This window comes from Uranotaenia lowii, chromosome 1 (assembly GCF_029784155.1).
Source record: "Uranotaenia lowii strain MFRU-FL chromosome 1, ASM2978415v1, whole genome shotgun sequence".
In the NCBI taxonomy this organism is placed as follows: Eukaryota; Metazoa; Arthropoda; class Insecta; order Diptera; family Culicidae; genus Uranotaenia; species Uranotaenia lowii.
Genome location: NC_073691.1, coordinates 164,057,822 through 164,078,485, shown reverse-complemented (window position 1 = coordinate 164,078,485; position 20,664 = coordinate 164,057,822). Strand labels below are relative to the sequence as shown.

The following is a 20,664-nucleotide window of genomic DNA, read 5'->3' as shown; positions in this document are numbered from 1 at the left end:
CAAAGGATCGAATAGTACTACAGCCAGCCTGTATTGGAGAAGGAATGGATCGGACAGATAGGAGCAGATGAACCTGGGTGGCCATCGTTTCTTCGCAACGCGGTTTATTTTTTGCGCTCTCAAGAGGTTTCTTTCTTGTGCGTGAAAGTGGGTTTTGTGTGTGGGGGTGTATGTTTGACTTGGGCATGCACGAAACCGATCGATTGACAACGTTCTTTGTATAGTTCTTTATTTACATTTGCCAAGTACTTTTAACAGTGACATATAAACAAAAAAAAACGAATTTTCACAAAATTCAGATTAAAATTTTCCAGATATTAAACCTTATTTCGACAAATAACTTTGCACGAAGGAAAAAGCATAGTTTCACCAAATTCTATCAAGTTCTATTCTATTGAAGTTCTATTCTATCAAAGTCAATCACCCGAAGGTAATTCTAGCACTCGTTGAGAAAAGACTTAATTTACTGTCGAAAAAATTTAACGACACCTGAGGAATAAAGCTTGGATCACGCAGAATCTGGAGTCATTAAAACGGGTCTATCTCGGAGCTTTGTAAATGAAATAAAAATGTTTTGTACTTAAAATGTAGGATTATTATTGCACTTTGAATGAAAAATAATTAAAAAAAATTATTCCAAAGTTGTTTTGATGAAATTTCGCACTTTTCGTCGAATAGCACTCATCATAGTTTGGTCACCCTTTTCGCTGACCTCAGCGGCCATTTTGTTCCACAATTTCTTCATCTCTGTTGCATCCCGAGTCGTCCTACCATTCTTCTTTATCTTCTGCTTGACAATTGCCCAAAATTTTTCGATAGGGCGGAATTTAGGGCACTTGGGTGGGTTGATGTCCTTTTCGACAAAATCCACTCGTTGGCCCGATACCACTGTAGTACCTCTTTGCTGTAGTGGCAGCTTGCCAAATCTGGCGAAATTTTGACTGTTCCTTTGTGAGATCTAATGTTAATAAAAAAAAAACGTTTTCAGGCACTCCTCCTTGTACATTTCGGAGTCCATGGTCTTGTTTTTCACAAAAACCGGGGTTTTTCTTTCGCAGCTGCAAATACCTTGCCAGATCAAACACTTTCTTGCCAACTTATCGGCAAAAACGAATTTGAACTTGCCGGGGACATCACCCCGACCAGTGGCTTTGTAAAATTTTTGGCCAGGAAGCCGCCCAAAATCCATCTTCACGTACGTTTCGTCATCCATTTTTACAGATGTCGCAATTTTCAAACCCGACCACGTCGGGTTTCGTTCCTCTCGCGTTCATCTCCTTCCGCTCTCTTCTCAGTCCGCTTGTCGGACTGATTATACTCCCCACCGGAAAGTGAGAAGTTGTCCTGGGTGGTGTTCGTCGAACTTTCCGGAACGTTCGAATCAGCAATGTTCGGCGACACACTGCTTGTCCATGGCTCAATTGCTGAAATGTGAACCTGGGCTGCTGATCCCGGCATGGATTTCGATTCTGCTGGACCCGCTTGCTTTGATCGCTCGACCTTGTTGCGATCCTGCGGTGGAAGACTCGCCTCTTCTGAGGGGACCAATTGTCGCTGGTAACTGTCAGGCTGTGGCTGTTGAATTGGCAGCGCTCGAACCCATTCAAGCCGACTCGCGATCGCCAAGGACACCTTTTCGTATAGCGTCACGAGCTCAAAGTAAACGTCATGCTGCAGTTCTCGTTCGACTGGTGACGACAGTGCGATGATATCTTGGTTATGCCTGGAGTACTCAGCCTTAGGGCATCTGTATTCGTGGTCTATTCTTGGGTCTAATTTATACAAGAATTGAACCAAAGAAATTAGATCCAATCCAATGAAAAAACTCTCAACTGCACTCGTGTTCCATTAACTGTCAAACGGTTTAGAACTGCGTCAAATTGGATCCAAATCTCATCAGTTTTGGATCAATCCTTATACCAGCTCTAAAAAAAAGTTGAGTTAAGACTGGTATAATGGATCACCAATGCGGTTGCTCGGGTCGGAATTTGGGTCTAAACCGGCTGTTTGGACCACGGATACAGGTGCTCTTAGAGTACTCGACACTTCGTTGATAAACCCTCAATTGAGCTGCGGTTAGTCCAAAATTCTCCTCGTTGGCTCGGTTCAGAACCATGTTTACTCGCTGGATGTTGCGTTGCGCCAATCGACGGAAGTAGATAAGCGCTTCAAGCCTCTGGTATTCACTCGCTGACCTCAAGCTTATCTTGTCTTCTTGTCTTGTCTGCTTTGATTGCTTCCTCTATACTTCGCACGCACAGCATTGCCACATTTAAATCTGTATTTTTGAGTCAAAAATCTTTTTTTCTGTATTAAACTTCAAAAATCTGTATCGAAATCTGTATTTTCATTGTTTATGTTTATTTCAAAGAAAACTCTGACAATTTAAAAGAAAACACATAAAACTGTATATTTTTATTCAAAACTAATTGAAAAAAAAGTTTATTTTTGTTTAACTATCAATTTTATCATGGTGTTTGTACATTGACTTGGTGAATTTCGATTTCATTGCTTGAGACAGTTGCATTGAACTACTTCCGCCCTAAGTTTTAACGAACGATTTGGTTTTCAGAATTGCGTTCATAGTATATGTGGCAAGGCAATTTTTACCTTTGTTTTATTCGCATTACAGTGTGAGAAAATTTTTTCAACCGACGCCGAAGAATGAGGAATGATGAGAAAATTGAATACTAATTTGCGAAGCAAAGGGAAGGAACATTTTCCATTTGCGCTAACAGTGTTCAATAGCTGATTCCATGATTTTCAACTCTTAAAATTTTGTTGACCTTTAACTCCTGGCATATTATTTTTAATCGCAGTTCCCGAAATTCGTTTTCAAGGTCTTGCTTGTCATCCTCGTTATATAAATTCTCAAATTGTTCTTAGACCGGACCCAGATCCTGATGTTCTTCCAAGTTTACGGGATTCATGATTGCCGATACTTTGAAAATTGGATCGTCAAAGTTAAACCGTTTTCTTATTTGTTTAATAAGCTCCTTGTAGAATTCACAGCAAATCTCTCGAAAAGTTTGTTTCCGACCTTCGTCCATTCCTCCGCCAGCCGAGATCGATTCTTCAGCAGCTAATCCCACGTAGATTTTGTCTTTGGGCAGTAAACGTTTTCTTCAAAATCTGATGCGTTAATATTCTTAAGATTTTTCAGAAATAATTCGCCGCAGATATTGTTGAGGAATAGTAAGTAAAAAGTTTTCATCTCAATATAAATGCTGGTAAATTCTGGCGATTCAGATTGGAATTTTCTATTCAATTTATTTACCAATGGTAAAACATAAGCCAAAAACTTGAGAAGGGGCTTTCTCATGGGATCGTTCAGATGGGTCAGAATGCGATGCGCCGTTGTATTCTTGTCAAAGTTGTATTGGAATGAAAAAAAGATTTTCAATTCCGAAAACCGTTCCAAAATTCGCTTTAAAACTGCTTCTAAAGAAAGCCATCTTGTTTGAGATGGGTGGAGCATTCTCAATGGCTTCAGTTCAACAATATCTTGAATGGTTTTAAACTCCTAAAAACGCTTAGGACTATGGGACACATAACTGTAAGTGTCACGAAGCAACTGCTCAAGGTAAGGGGGCATTTTTTGCAAGCATAACTTGCGCTTGAATCCAAAGAATGAAACGTACATTTAATAACTATTAAGTCCAGGCAGTCTTTTTTAAAGAGCCGCATTACGGAATTTTCCAAGCCCATCATTACTGATGCACCGTCTGATGCAAAGCCTTTGAGGTTTTTTTTATAGTTTATTTATTTTTATTTACATAGTATTTTTATAGTTTATGCCATCCTTAACAAACTCTTCTACGATGGCATTATACACCGATTTGTGGTCAGAGGCTTTCAGCTCAACAACTCTATATATCTGGTCACTCACCTTGAATAAGTCTGTACCATTATCGTCCAAAATTCTAACAACGATGGCCAGGGTCTTTGCTGTACTTAGATCCATTGATTCATCTATCATTATAGAAAAGTTGTCCCGCTGCATCTTCCTTACATGTTGTATTTCTGCCATAACGCCAGTTACGACAGCTCCGGCCTTCGTTCGTCCCAGTTTAAGTTTCGATAGCACTGGTGAATCAGGATCAATAGTCTTCAGAACCTCAACTAAACTGTCAACTGCCGAAAAAGAAAGTTGTTTTCAACAGCATACGCACAAAACGTGGTCAGGAATAGTATATTTCTTCATACTGTCTAAAGATTCTTTGGAAATCAGCGTGGCTTTTTCTTTGTGCCTTTTTGTTTGAAGGTGGGTTGTAAGATGTGATTTTCCACTATGTAAAATGTCCAGTTTGTCCAAGCAAACTTGGCACCACGCACAAAATGCGTCATTTTTTATTTTGTAAAACATGAAAATTCAGTGGATTTTATCCACTCCTCCTTAATTTTTTGTAGAATTGGTTTAGTTCTGATTTCTTTTTCTGTTCTGGTTCTCTTCCTTTTAGCAATATCAGATGAGGCATCGTTGGCTTCTGAAATGAATTCATGCATTTAAAAACGCCTGGTGCATAATTACGGCGTGTTCGATAATTGATTTTTTGGGTGCATCGATGCATCGATTTTTTAATAGATGTCAAATCACCTTCCAATGTTTTTGCATACAGTTTTTTTTATTTACGAACGCCAGCATCGATAGAAAAAATCACTACGATAGGAAAAATCAATTTACGAACACGCCGTTAGTTGTGAATTCACCAAACTCTTTTTTACTTACCAATCATTTGGATCACTTCCGGAAAAGGTTCAATATCTGCATCAGATCTTTCCGAGTAAACTTCAGTTACTTGATCTGCCGATCTGCTTGGCACACCCGATTCATGTTCAACGGTTGCTCTGTTTCCGGAATAACCAGCTCTTTGAATCTTCGTCGGAACGCCGATTGCAACGGTCGGAGAAGCAGAACCTCTCTCTATGTCAAAACACATGTACATCGGTTTATCATTTTTAAACTTGCCCGTGATCTTTGCTAAAGGCTTTTTGAAATATGCATCCAAGGTACGTTTTGCCATTTTCCACACCCTAGCACAAATTTGTGTGAGCAGGACGAGGTGAATGAAACGCGCGAAACTGAATGAAATGAGAGAGAGATAGGTAGATATTACATCGTCTGATTTGCACTGTTCCTCACGGTGAAAGTAGACCAAGCAAAAAATTTCATCAATATCGAAACGATGCAAATACGATGAAATTTATTTACTCAATGCATATTAAAAACATATGAACAATTTGAATTGTTGGAAATCTGTATGAAATCTGTACAATTTTTCAATTATCTGTAATCTGTATACATATACAGATTCTTGGTTAAGGCGGGGGTAGGGTCTAACGGGTAAAAAACCATTTCACGAATTTTTTTGGAGCTATCGTTCAAACAAATGTATTCAAATTTTTTGCATTATTCAAAGCATTGTTAAAAGAACATTAAGTAATTTTTTTGTAGAAAAATATTGAAAAATGAGCCGGTGACGGAGCACTTTCGAGGATGCCTTTTAGAAAACAGGATTTGCGGTGGACACTGTTTCTCAGCACAGAATCATCTGAAGTCAAAAAATCAGAGCAAAATATTTTTAATAGATATTTTTCTGGACCTCAACCTCTGGACCTGCCAATTTATGAAATTTTTGTGGCTGTTTGAAGTAAAAACTACGATTTTTCACGAAAAAATCTGCCATTTTTTATCTGTGAAATCTCCCCAAAGTAAAAAAAAAAAGAAAATCGTTGGGGTTTGGTATTTTATATGTAGAAAATATGTTCCAAATTTGAAAAGAATCGGTGGAGTAGTTTTCAAATGACGATGTCCACTGACTTTAAAAATGTGCTTTCGAGAAAAACGCGTTTGAAGTATCTGCTTGCAGTATTCTTGCAGTATTAGATAAGAGGAGATGGCGTATAATTTCTACAGTTTTGCTTGGATTGACTTGAAAATTTGACACAACATTCTTGAAATGTTTTACAATAAGAAAATAAAAAAATAAAAAAATCGATTTTTTGAAAGTGTTAAAATTAATGTGTCAAATTAATCAAACTGCTTTCAACAATGATAAATTAAAACCAGTCATACGAAAATAGTCCTATTTGGTGCTCGTAGCATTTGTCATAATCCAGTGCGTTCCACTAACACTTCTCAATTTTGGAACAATTCGCTGTTTCGAAGCTGCGCTGCTGCCATCTGGAGTAGTACGATGATGCGTGAGAAACATTCTGGGTAAACGATAAAGTATAGAAGACTTTATAATCTTTTGAGTAAAATTTTCATAAATCCAAATTATTATGAAAAAAACACCCCTTTGAAGATTTAAGTTTATTTTTCCACTTAAATCATAATAAATTTGCCCGGTTGAAGAGTCAATTTAATGTGATTGATCCATTTTAAACTAGTCAGTCGGTGAGAATAAACCAACATGTAAAATAATTGTTTGCGACTATTTTCAAGACTTTCTTTTTTTTCAAATTTGTTATCTATATTTTTATATTATATCTTTATATTGAACTTCATGTCATTTTGGCTGGTATGTATGCATGAACGATTTGTTCGTTGTTACTATCAACTAACTGTTGGATTAAGTTTAGATATAACATTTCATAAATAAGTAAGATATAAAAATGTATGAAGTTTCAGCTTAAGACAGTATAAAATGTTAAATTCTTAATTGAAATTCTTTACGGCTTGTGGTTGCATTAATTAAATTTTCGATAAGTTTCGCCAAAAAAAATATCAGACCATAAGGTCCGATAAAACGACAGAACATGATAATAACCATTGAACGATGTCAATTGAATAGCATAAAAATAATCTAAAATTGTGTAGTATTTCGAGAATCTTGTTTTTATTCACTTAAACCACCATCAAATATCATAATCCACCCTCCAGCTTTCAAATTATAACGCCTGATTGTATGCAGCTGCAGGAGAAAACTTAGTAGAAAATAGCAAAAATCTATGGATTTTTGAATAGGAATTTCTAGCTTATCAATTGTTGGGGATTTTCCAAACTTTGAATAAATGTTAATTGACTTTTCTTTCAACAAATTGCAATTGAAAATGTGCACTTGGCTTAATATTTCATTCAAAAATATGTGAAATACTCCGAGAGGTTTTTGGAATAGTAAAAAAACCACATTTTTTGTCGTCGATTTACGATGCATCACGGCACATACAGATTTTCTCCTATAGCTCACAATAATCTCTGAACCTTTTACTTTAAGCATGTATTCAGAATTTTTTGAAAATCCTTACCAAATCAGAGAAAATCATAATTTATTAGAAGCTAGTATTTCCACCCCTTTGTTTACATTTTTTTGCACACACACGATCTGTCAAAAATTAGCTTCGAAATCGCGGATTAACCCTTAAAACGACCGTGTTTGTCAGCTGGCTGCCCGATTTTGGCACTGCCATTTTTGGAGGTTAATGTTCCCGTTCTCATTCGTACACGCCAGTGGACGCCGGTGAGTGAGCGTGAGAAATGTCAAAAACAACTCTATAACCTGAATATGTCAAATGTAGAATTCATTCATGCATTTAGGGGTTAATTGAAAAAAAAAAATCATTTTTTATTTGTTCGATTATTCCAACCGTTTTTCGTTTTTCTGAATATTTTACATATTTGCTCTTGATATGAAAATAAATACGATGTATTCTTCATTTTTAAGTTTTGAAATTCATCTGGTTTTCAAAGCCAGACGGAAACAAGTGCATTAATGTTACTTTCGATAAATCACAATCTTTCTACCTGTTGTTCGATTTTTTATATATTTTTTGAAGTGTTGTGGGTTTTCGTTCAATGAAAAAGTTGTGGAAATAAATATAATCTTTTTAAACTTATCTATTTGAATAAAAAAAATGGCACCAAATGGCTGCAAAATGTCTACTGCCACAGGAATCGGAATATTTTCAATGAGTTTTGTATGGCTACATTTTCGAAAAGGACAATAAGAATGGTTTCGGAGGCTATCAGGCTTTTCCAGAGAAATAATTTCATACATGTCGGGAATTCCCGGGAATGAAACTATGATTCCCGGGAATCGGGAATTCCCGAATTTTTCAAATTCCCGGGAAATCCCGGGATGGACACTCTACCTGCCCATAAAATGTTGTCAATAAATTTCAGTATTGAACGCTATCTCAAAAACCACTAGACAAATTGTCACCTAATTTTGTGCACGTACACATTATTACTACTAGGTAGTTTCACTGAAAATTTAATCAATTTCCATCCATGCATTCAAAAGTTATTCATGAAACAAAGTGTAGAATTTTTTTTTCGAATACACTCCTTAACCAACTTTTTTTTGTAGCACTCCATACCAATTACATATTTTGTACATTATTTTCCCATCAGCAGATATTTTGATTTGAATGCTTTTAAATTAGCTATCACAACTTTCTTTTTTTTAACGATCACACACCTACAGAATCTCAGTGAAACTTCATGTTTCTTTAAAGATATCTAATAATTTTACCTAAGCGTACATCTTTCGAAGAAATGATGGCTAGCATCTGGTAAACACTAAAACCACCAATCCATAGAAAGAGTACTATTGTATGCCGTAACCAGGATTCGATCTCATGACCTCTGGCTTAGAATACTTGAACGCTATCCTCTAGACCATGATCGGCGGCATGGCGAAGAACTTTCAATACCAACATGGAAACTTCAATCAGGCTTCTAAACCTGATAACTTCTCTTAGAAGCTGTAGAACGACGCATTGAATTTTGATTGGCATTTTGAAAAAAAAAAACTGACAGGTGGATAACGGAAGGCATAACGCGAACGTTTTGGCACGATCGATACGTTAAGCTTGTCATTTCCGGCTAAACAAAAACTACATTGGGCGGAAAATAGTTGGTTTACATATTTACCTACAATGTCATATGCCCGCTTGAATGCGTTTGGAAAACTTTCTTTCCCCTTCAATGGGAAGAATCTACAACTACAACCCCTCGAATAATGAATTTTGCTGCGGATAGATAATCGCCCTCACTTTCTTTCGAATCTCATCCGAAAGTATTAAAACAAAGTAGGCAGTTTCTACACACACCCCAAAAAACGCGAACGCATTGATACGGTTCATCGAATTTCATGACATTAATGCATAAACCCGTACGCGTCGTGGTTAACAGAAAGCCGCTGCTGGTTAGACTTTCCCTAGCAACGTTCCGGGTGTTTATCGGTGCCCCGAAATCATTTCATCGTAAGTGCGTCCCGGTGCCGGTCGCGGATTTTACTTTCAGTGACCATGTCGCAATCCTCCCTAGGATCCGGTTCGATACAGGTGTCGTGCGTGGCCATCTCGGAGAACATTGCCGAAATTTTGCGCCGAAAGGTCCGAAACAGACGGGCTGTTCCGCGTATTCAACGGCAGCCGCCGCGAACGCCTTCCGCGCTTCCGGTTCCGTTCGACCGGCCGGACAATGCCGTTCCCATCCTGGACGAATCGGTCGAGGGAATCAAAAATAAACTCGGCTCCATAAACACGTGCTTTCCGGAGAACGAAACTCCTGCCTTCGAGGAACTCACCGAATTTCCCGATTCCTACCGGCAATTGAGCTCCAAGGAAAAGCTGACGCTTTTGTTTGCGGAAAACTTCCGGCGCCAGTACCGGGAACGATTTTCGCACCGGAAGCCGCTTATTTTGGCGCTGCCCAACGAGTGTGCGGTACAGAAGTTCGTATGTAGCACCCTGAAACCTTCGATTTTCATGTTCCCAGATCTGATCGGGTGCTGGCAATCGATTGCCTCGTTTGTGGCCGACTATGTGATCTACGAGCCGCTGCCGGATCAAATCAATTTGGTAAGTTGTTACTAAAATACAGTTTTTTGACAAAGAAATTAGAATTTTTTGAATTCGAATTCGTCAACAATTTTTACTGAAACTTAGCGGAAAAGTCTAGTATGTGGTCTTAATATGACATTCTGAGATCTAGACTTCTAAAGAAGATTTATTTTGAACAATTTTTCTACCTTAAATCAAACAATAAACTTGTGCTTCATTCTGCATGAAAAGTTTTGGTCTTAAAAGTAAGTTTTCCTTCCTTTCAAAATTAATAAAACTTGTGAAATGTTTTCTATATTTCTTTATAGACATTTATTTCAAAACCTGAATTTCTAAATTGACAATCTCAATTATGAATTTTCCTAGATTATCAAATGTGTTAAATTGTTATAGGTTTCCAAAACGCCTTTTATGCATTTTTTTCTTGTTTATAAAATAGATCTTCCAATTATTTCAAATTGATTTCTCAAATGAATACCTTAAAGCTTAACACATAAAGAGGCCTCGGATCGATGAAAAGGTCCTTTAAACTCAAACAGCTGTTATTTGTCAGTCCCTGGGCAGAATCTCGTGAAATTGTTGAAATGCATGCATGATGAGTTCGAATTTACTGATCATTGTTCTACTATATAAGGTACCTACACATTTCAGAATTATAATGAAACTAGCTGACCCGATGTGCTTTGCTACCCCTTCTAGGGAAAAAAAAGTTCGCTAAATTATAATAGTCACTTCTTTTAAAATTAAATGTCAACTTTATTCAACAGCGAACTTTTTTTTCATGGCATTTGAGTTTCTAGATTGTCATGAGTTTCAACGTAACTTTAAGGTTTGAAGGTTGAAGAAGCCACACTTAAAAAAATAAGAGAGACCTTCAATACAATCAAAAGAACCTTATAAAATTAATAAAAAAACGCCCCTTTTAAAGTGGGATGAATGTGTATGTTGCATTTATTGAATAGGTAATTATTCATTTAACTAAATAGGAAGCGTCTATTAATACAATATATAATCTAATTTTGTTAAAAATTAATTGTCATTACAATAAATCATCTCGTTTTGTCGAAACGCTTACGTTTACCAATTTTCAACAAAAATCCTTCGAGGATTGTTAAAATTTTGGAAAACTTTTGTTAATTTTGAATGGTTGTCCCTCTTTTTTGGATTCGGAAAAGTTTGAAAGTATTTTAGAAAACCATTTCCAGTCTTGAAAACGGCTACACACCGAAATTCACTGATTAAGTCAAATTTTTGTTAATTTTGTATGGGAGCCTCCCTTTTTTTTATTCCTACGGGTTTGAAAGTAATAAAGAAACCATTCCCGGTTTGGAAAATGGCTACACACCAAATTTCACGTTGATCGTTTCAGTAGTTTCCGAAAATTCTTCGATTTGCGTAAAAATGTTGTAAATTTTGTATGGAAGTCCCCCTCTTTTTGGTTTGAAAGGGTTTGAAAGCATAATAGAAACCATTCTCGGTCTTGAAAACGGCTACACACCAAATTTCACGTTGATCGTTTCAGTACTTTCCGAAAATTGATCGAATTGTGTAATTTTTTTGTTAATTTTGTATGGGAAACCCCCTCTTTTTCGATTCGGGAGAGTTTGAAAGTATTATAGAAACCATTCCCGGTTTTGAAATCGGCTACACACCAATAGTCAAGATGATCAATTGAATAATTTCTGAAAATTGTTGGAATTATGTAGAAAAAAAATCTAATTTTGTGTGGGAGCCCCTACTTTTTGGATTCAGGAGGTTTGGGTTTGGTCACGTTGATCGGTTCAGTAGTTTACGAAAATTGTTTGAATTGTGTAACACTTTTGTAAATTTTTTAATTTGAAAGGGTTTGAAAGCACTGTAGAAACCATTCCCGGGTTGAAAACGACTACACACCAAATTTTGCGTAGATCTGTTCAGTAGTTTTCGAAAATTGTTCTAATTAAGTCAATTTGTTGTTAGTTTTGTATGGGAACCCCCCTCTTTTTTTTCAGAGGAGTTTGAAGAAATGATAGAAACCATTTCCGGTCATGAAAACGGCTACACACTCCAAATTTCACGTTAATTGGTTCAGTAGTTTCCGAAAATTATTCGAATTACATACTTTTTTTGTTAATTTTGTATGGGAGACCCTCTCGTGTCGATTCTTGAGAATTTAAAAGCCTCTTTTTCGACTCGGAGGAGTTTGAAGAAATTGTAGAAACCATTTCCTGTCTTGAAAACGGCTACACACCAAATAATGCGTTTATCGGTTAGGAATTTTCCAAAAATTACGAAAATTGTTCGAATTGTGTCAAAATTTTATTAATTTTGTATTAGAGCCCCCCTCTTTTTGGATAAGGAAGTGCTTGAACGAAATCATTCCCGGTCTTGAAAACGGCCAAATACCAAATTTCATGTTGATCCGTTCGATGATTTCCGCAAAGTGTTTGAATTATGTCATATATTTATTAATTTTGTATGGGAACCCCCTTTCCTTTAAGGCTGTGCGGTTTGAAAGTATTTTAGAAACCTTTTCCGACCCCAAAAGCTCTTACATATCAAATTTCACATTGATCGGGTGAGCAATAGTTTATCGTGCCATCACTTAGTTTCTCGGTCACTTCCTAAAATGTGTAGACACGACATAGTTTTCGAGTCTTCAGGGAACAGACAGACAGACAAACATTAATTTTTTTTATGTAAAGGTAATGTATTTTTTTTTAGAAAAATTATCATATGCGTCATATGCTTAAATTTATCACGAGAGAATAGTAATGAGTTTTGTATTTGCCACTGAATTAGTTTTTATGTGTATTTTAAAAACAGATTCCGTTTGATTTTGACAACAGTCGATTTTGGCAACATTCATTTTTGGCATCATTTGATTTTGGTTCATGTGCCTTATATTTTCCGCCTCTACATGACTTATACAACTTTCCCAGAAGTCACAGCTTTGTTTTAACGTCCTCTTATTGTGGTGAATCAGTCTTCAACCCGCACAACGAAGACATTTTTCACTTTTCTTTCTCGTCCTATTCGCACTAGGACGTCTTTCCGTCGCGGAACTCGTCAAGTGAATGACCAAACCACTGAAACAGTGTTGTCAAACCTATTTTCCTTTTTCCTTTTTTTTTTGTTTTACTTCATCAAATTACACGTTACATATAAAAGAGCTGTAGTCGTGTTTTTTTCAATGCTATGTACATTCATAAACACTGGTTTTAAAAGATTGAATTTATTACAAGCTAGTCATTACTGAATGAGTATTTAAAGCTTTTCGTTATTTGTCGTCTATTTAATTTAATCCTCTTGGTTTTCTAGAAGTTTTTCAATAACATAAATAATATATCTTCAAGAACTATATTTTATATTTAAACATTACTTTAACAGTTTCAATATACTTAAATTATCCCCACACTATTCTACCTCATTCGCCCCTTTCTCTACACTCCAACGCAAAATTCAGGTCTTTTGTATTCAATATAAGAACGTTCTGAGTTTATATTACTTTTGATTTGGAAACTTGACATTCGAAGCAAGACTCTTCAACCTATGACTCCTTACTTTCATCTATTAACTCTCAACTCTAGACATTCAACTCGTGGCCTTGACACTAGACTCTTCACATTTGAACCTTGACTCTCGATTTTCATTTTCAAAGTCTAGAAACTTGACATTCGATGCATGACTCTTCAACTTATGACTCCTTACTTCCATCTATTGACTCTCAACTCTAGAATTTCAACTCGTGGCCTTGACACTAGACTCTTCACATTTGAACCTTGACTCTCGATTTTCAATTTCAGAATCTGGAAACTTGACATTCGATGCATGACTCTTCAACCTATGACTCCTTACTTCCATCTATTGACTCTCAACTCGTGACCTTGACACTAGACTCTTCACATTCGAACTTTAACTCTCGATTTTCAATTTCAGAATCTGGAACTTGACATTCGATGCATGACTCTTCAACCTATGACTCCTTACTTCCATCTATTGACTCTCAACTCTAGGCTTTCAACTCGTGGCCTTGACACTAGACTCTTCACATTTGAACCTTGACTCTCGATTTTCAATTTCAGAATCTGGAAACTTGACATTCGATGCATGACTCTTCAACTTATGACTCCTTACTTCCATCTATTGACTCTCAACTCTAGAATTTCAACTCATGGCCTTGACACTAGACTCTTCACATTTGAACCTTGACTCTCGATTTTCAATTTCAAAGTCTAGAATCTTGACATTCGATGCATGACTCTTCAACCTATGACTCCTTACTTCCATCTATTGACTCTCAACTCTAGACTTTCAACTCGTGACCTTGACACTAGACTCTTCACATTCGAACTTTAACTCTCGATTTTCAATTTCAAAGTTTGGAACTTGACATTCGATGCATGACTCTTCAACCTATGACTCCTTACTTTCATCTATTAACTCTCAACTCTAGACATTCAACTCGTGGCCTTGACACTAGACTCTTCACATTTAAACCTTGACTCTCGATTTTCAATTTCAAAGTCTAGAAACTTGACATTCGATGCATGACTCTTCAACCTATGACTCCTTACTTTCATCTATTGACTCTCGACTCGTGGCCTTGACACTAGACTCTTCACATTTGAACCTTGACTCTCGATTTTCAATTTCAGAATCTGGAAACTTGACATTCGATGCATGACTCTTCAACCTATGACTCCTTACTTCCATCTATTGACTCTCAACTCTAGACTTTCAACTCGTGACCTTGACACTAGACTCTTCACATTTGAACCTTGACTCTCGATTTTCAATTTCAAAGTCTAGAATCTTGACATTCGATGCATGACTCTTCAACCTATGACTCCTTACTTCCATCTATTGACTCTCAACTCGTGACCTTGACACTAGACTCTTCACATTCGAACTTTAACTCTCGATTTTCAATTTCAGAATCTGGAACTTGACATTCGATGCATGACTCTTCAACCTATGACTCCTTACTTCCATCTATTGACTCTCAACTCTAGGCTTTCAACTCGTGGCCTTGACACTAGACTCTTCACATTTGAACCTTGACTCTCGATTTTCAATTTCAGAATCTGGAAACTTGACATTCGATGCATGACTCTTCAACCTATGACTCCTTACTTCCATCTATTGACTCTCAACTCTAGACTTTCAACTCGTGACCTTGACACTAGACTCTTCACATTCGAACTTTAACTCTCGATTTTCAATTTCAAAGTTTGGAAATTGACATTCGATGCATGACTCTTCAACCTATGACTCCTTACTTCCATCTATTGACTCTCAACTCTAGGCTTTCAACTCGTGGCCTTGACACTAGACTCTTCACATTTGAACCTTGACTCTCGATTTTCAATTTCAGAATCTGGAAACTTGACATTCGATGCATGACTCTTCAACCTATGACTCCTTACTTTCATCTATTGACTCTCGACTCGTGGCCTTGACACTAGACTCTTCACATTTGAACCTTGACTCTCGATTTTCAATTTCAGAATCTGGAAACTTGACATTCGATGCATGACTCTTCAACCTATGACTCCTTACTTCCATCTATTGACTCTCAACTCTAGACTTTCAACTCGTGACCTTGACACTAGACTCTTCACATTTGAACCTTGACTCTCGATTTTCAATTTCAAAGTCTAGAAACTTGACATTCGATGCATGACTCTTCAACCTATGACTCCTTACTTCCATCTATTGACTCTCAACTCTAGACTTTCAACTCTTGACCTTGACACTAGACTCTTCACATTCGAACTTTAACTCTCGATTTTCAATTTCAAAGTTTGGAACTTGACATTCGATGCATGACTCTTCAACCTATGACTCCTTACTTCCATCTATTGACTCTCAACTCTAGGCTTTCAACTCGTGGCCTTGACACTAGACTCTTTCCATGCTTTCTTTTTCAAAAATTACTACATGGTCATGCTTTTCCATGCCATCTTTTACAAAAATTACTACAGGGTCATGCCTTTCCCTGCCGTCTTTTACAAAAACTCTTGTCATGTTTTTCCCATGCCATCTTTTATTCAATTTTACTATAGGGCCATGTCATTCCCTTGCTATTTTGGATCACTTTTGTGATAGGGTCTGCTTCTCCATGCCATGTAGTGCAGAGAGGCACCCGTCGAAATGTGGAAAATCACCGACAGCGGAAGAGGCAGCGAGTCCGACTTTTCCAGGAGAAAAAGCGCCGCCTGGAGGAGGAGGAGCTCGAGGAGCTGGAGCAGCTGCATCGTTCCCAAGAAACACGAAAGTTCTATCAGAAACTCAACGCATCCCGCAAAGGCTTCGTGCCGCAAGCCGAAATGTGCCGGGATAAGGACGGGGGTATCCTAACGGACAATCGTGAGGTGATGAAAAGGTGGAAGCAGCACTTCGATGAACACCTGAACGGCGCACATGCAGGAGATCAAGACGGTGGGGGAAGGTACATCGCCGGCGTAGCCAACGACGAAGACGAGCCACTCCCAACGATGAGTGAAGTTAAGGAAGCCATTCGCCAGCTGAATAGAAACAAGTCGGCTGGAAAGGATGGCATCGCAGCGGAACTCATCAAAATGGGCCCGGACAGGTTGGCCGATTGCCTACACCGGTTGATAATCCGGATCTGGGACATTGAACAGCTACCGGAGGAGTGGAAGGAGGGGGTAATATGCCCCATCTACAAGAAGGGCGACAAATTGGACTGTGAGAACTACCGAGCGATCACTGTCCTCAATGCCGCCTACAAAGTGTTGTCCCGAATCCTACACCGCCGCCTAACGCCACAAGCAAACAGATTCGTGGGAAGTCATCAGGCCGGCTTCATGGAGGGACGGTCTACGACGGACCAGATATTCACATTGCGGCAAATCCTCCAAAAATGCCGTGAACACCAAGTCCCTACGCATCATCTATTCATCGACTTCAAAGCCGCATACGACACGATCGACCGTAACGAGCTATGGAAAATCATGGACGAGAACGGCTTTTCCGGGAAGCTGATCAGACTGATCAAGGCGACGATGGATGGAACGCAGTGCTGTGTGCGGATTTCGGGTGAATTGTCGAGTTCATTCGAATCGCGCAGGGGGCTTCGACAAGGTGATGGTCTATCCTGCATGATGTTCAACGTGGCGCTAGAAGGTGTTATTCGACGAGCGGTGGGCGAAATGCGGGGCACGATTTTCAACAGATCCAGTCAACTTATCTGCTTTGCCGATGACATTGATATAGTCGGCAGATCATCTGTGGCGGTGGAGGAGATCTACCGCAAACTGAAACGCGAAGCAGGAAGGATTGGGTTGATGATTAATACGTCCAAGACGAAGTACATGCTGGCCTGCGGATCCGAGACCGACCGAACCCGCTTGTCCAGTAATAACAAGGTCACGATCGACGGCGACGAGCTGGAGATAGTCGAAGACTTTGTCTATCTCGGCTCGCTGGTGACCGCAGACAATGACACCAGCCGTGAGATCCGGAGGCGAATTATCAGCGGAAGTCGTGCCTACTATGGACTCCACAAGCAACTGCGGTCGAGAAGACTTAGCCCTCGCACAAAGTGTAACCTGTATATGACGCTTATTAGACCGGTTGTTCTATACGGGCACGAGACATGGATATTGCTCGAGGAGGACCTACGTACACTCGGAGTATTCGAGCGACGAGTGTTAAGAACCATCTTTGGCGGCGTACAGGAGAACGGAGTGTGGAGGCGAAGGATGAACCACGAGCTCGCGCGACTCTACGGCGAACCCAGTATCCAGAAGGTGGTGAAGGCTGGCCGGATACGCTGGGCTGGACATGTTGCGAGAATGCCGGACGACTGTCCTGCAAAACAGGTGTTCGCTACGAATCCGGTAGGAACAAGACGAGCGGGGGCGCAACGAGCGAGGTGGTTAGACCAAGTGGAGCGTGATCTGGCGAACGTGGGGTGCCCGAGAAATTGGAGAACGGTTGCCATGGACCGAGTGAATTTTAGGAATTATGTTCGTCAAGTTATGTCGTAAGACGGAATACTATGTAAATAAATAAATAATTCTCCATGCCATTTTTTTTCAATAAAATTGTTTAAAGGGGCATGCCTTTCCATGCCATTTTTTACAAAAATTACTACAGGGTCATGCCTTTCCATGCCATCTTTTTCAAAAATTACTACAGGGTCATGCCTTTCCATGCCATCTTTTACAAAAATTACTACAGGGTCATGCCTTTCCATGCCGTCTTTTACAAAAAATCTTTGGTCATGTTTTTTTTCATGCCTTCTTTTATTCAATTTTACTATAGGGCCATGCCAATCCTTTGATATTTTGAATCCCTTTTTGTGATAGGGTCTGCTTTTCTTTACCATTTTTTTTTTACCAAAATTGTTTAAAGGGGCATGCCTTTCCATGCCATCTTTTACAAAAATTACTACAGGGTCATGCTTTTCCATGCCATCTTTTACAAGAATTACTACAGAGTCATGCCTTTCCATGTCTTTTACAAAAAATCTTAGGTCATGTTTTTCCCATGCCTTTTTTTTATTCAATTTTACTATAGGGCCATGCCAATCCCTTTGTGATAGGGTCTGCTTTTCTTTACCATTTTTTTACCAAAATTATTTAAAGGGGCATGCCTTTCCATGCCATCTTTTACAAAAATTACTACAGGGTCATGCCTTTCCATGCCGTCTTTTTAAAAAAATCTATGGTCATGTTTTTTTCAATGCCATCTTTTATTCTTTACTCTTGAGTCATTATTCAGTCAGTCAGTCAGTCAGGCTCTTTTAAATAAAAATGTAATTTTATTTGCCTTCAGCCTAAGTTATATTTGGTCTCGAATGTTTCTATTCCAACTACATTAGGCTGCTTGAATCCCTGTACAAAAACTTCTTACGTACTCACCAAGTGACCTCAATCATTCAAACAGCATAAGAACGCGAAGAGTCAATCAATAATGACGAAATTCTTCATTTTTACTTTACTCCTCAAACTCTAGCCACACCTAACCGAATACAGAATGATGGTTGTTCTTATTCATACTATCAAACATTTCTTTTATTATCAGTATTCGATTTGACCCGAATGACCCGGGTGGTTAAAAGTTTTCTAATAAATTATAATAATAAGTATTCGATTTGAGCACTCATAAACCATTTATGCATCATGAAACATAAAGAGTTTTCAAATGATGGTGATGTTTTTCTTTCTTAATCTTTAAAAATGGATCTACAAATTTACTTTAATATTTAAAAAAAAATAAAAAAATCAATAATCAATACTTTTATTTAATTTCAATTTACTTGGTTTCCAATCCAGAACTGAAAACAACGCATCTTTATAAAATTATTGAAATTTGTGAGTAGAACCTACCTTTTTCGTAGGTTTGTCCGAACGATCTAGTGATTTTACTAAAAATAAATACTAAGTCACTTCTATTGAATAAGGGAATATTCCACTGGAAGAACACGAACGGAAATGGCCTCAGAACCTATAATCAGGGCCGTAGGAAGAACCGACTCATGGGGGGGGTTTTGGTGACTTATTTTTATCTATGATTTATTGCCCAAAACTGCACTAAAACAAAAAAAAAGATAATCAAATTAGGTTTGTAACTATATGATCATTAATTTTTAAGTACTTTGATATTAAAAGTTTTCGTAATAAATCGTTACTCTAGAGAAAAAAAAGTAGGAGATAAAAATCATTAGATTTTCGGATCAAAATTTCTTGATGAAAAACCTAATCCTTACGGAGTGTTCGTAAATTGATTTTTTCTATCGAAGTGATTTTAAATTTTTTAAATAATCGATGCATCATCCAAAAAATCAGTTTACGAACACGCCGTAAATAATGATTGTAATATAAAATGCGGCTTTGAAAATGACTGCTGTATTAACACAGATATCTCGCATTTTCGGTTGCCGCTGGTATGTTCCATTGAAAAGCATAATACAAATGTTATAAATCTAACAATGAAACCTCATTTTACTAAATTTAACACAACGCTTCCCCTTAATCGAATATATGAAATTTGCAAAATTTTGTCTTTTGGTTTCTCAAACATAAAATGTCGAATTTTGACGTCCTTAATGTGTTAATAATGTTAAACAATACACCGAGAAAACAGCGAATTTTGTGCAGATTTTTTGGGTAAGAATGTTTCTTTAAAAGCAAATATTTTTCATAAAGTATCAATATCAATTCCATAATGAAAATCGTGTGGATGATTTTTAAATTAAAATTTGGGTTTACCGGATAAAACAAAAAACTTAAATTCTACCTTTTATTTGTGATTTTCAGCTGAACTGTGTTTACAAATTAATTTTGATTTGAAATCTGGAAATTGAATTGACAAGCAATCTTAACACATTAAGCACCGCGAAGAAATCTATGACGAGAAACACCGACATTCAGCATTCTATATCTAAAAACCGCTGGATTGAATTTTACTAATTTAACATTTTTAAGTTATAGCAAATTTTGTCTCCAATTTTTTTGAAAAAAAATATTTGCAAATAAATTCAATCCATTCGAGTTTAACTTCAAAGTGTAAATAGCACACTGTTGCAAGTGAAAAAACGAGATATCTCGTATTTAGTCCGCCATATGTAAAATTCATAATCTATGGAATTCTTCAACAATTTATGTTGAATGTAAAATTTATTTACCAACTAATTTTTTCTGAATTTTTAATCTGCATTCCGAATCTGAATTCAAAAATTGCGCTTTGAATCTGTATCCGAATTTCCATACGCTTTCTGAAATGTACAAAAAATACGATTTCCAAATTTAAATCCAGATAAGAATTTTTGGAGCCTGTTTTTGAGCCCTCATTCAAGAATCTATAGTTTATATTCTGTTGTTTAGGTTTTATTAAAATTCACTATTTAAATGATTTATT

General features: G+C 37.5%; 1 protein-coding gene and 1 pseudogene across 1 annotated transcript in view; one reads left to right on the top strand and one right to left on the bottom strand.

Annotated features, from left to right (window-relative positions):
* Nucleotides 1–1,233: 1,233 nt before the first annotated feature.
* LOC129738097 (uncharacterized) lies at nucleotides 1,234–4,144 on the bottom strand (annotated as a pseudogene).
* A 4,980-nt stretch (nucleotides 4,145–9,124) lies between these two features.
* Nucleotides 9,125–20,664, top strand: part of LOC129755273 (coiled-coil domain-containing protein lobo) — a 272,349-nt gene continuing 260,809 nt past the window's right edge. Inside the window, exon 1 of the mRNA XM_055752072.1 lies at nucleotides 9,125–9,810. Coding sequence (XP_055608047.1) covers nucleotides 9,256–9,810 — 555 coding nt within the window. The 5' untranslated portion in view covers nucleotides 9,125–9,255. The remainder of the gene's footprint in view (nucleotides 9,811–20,664) is intronic.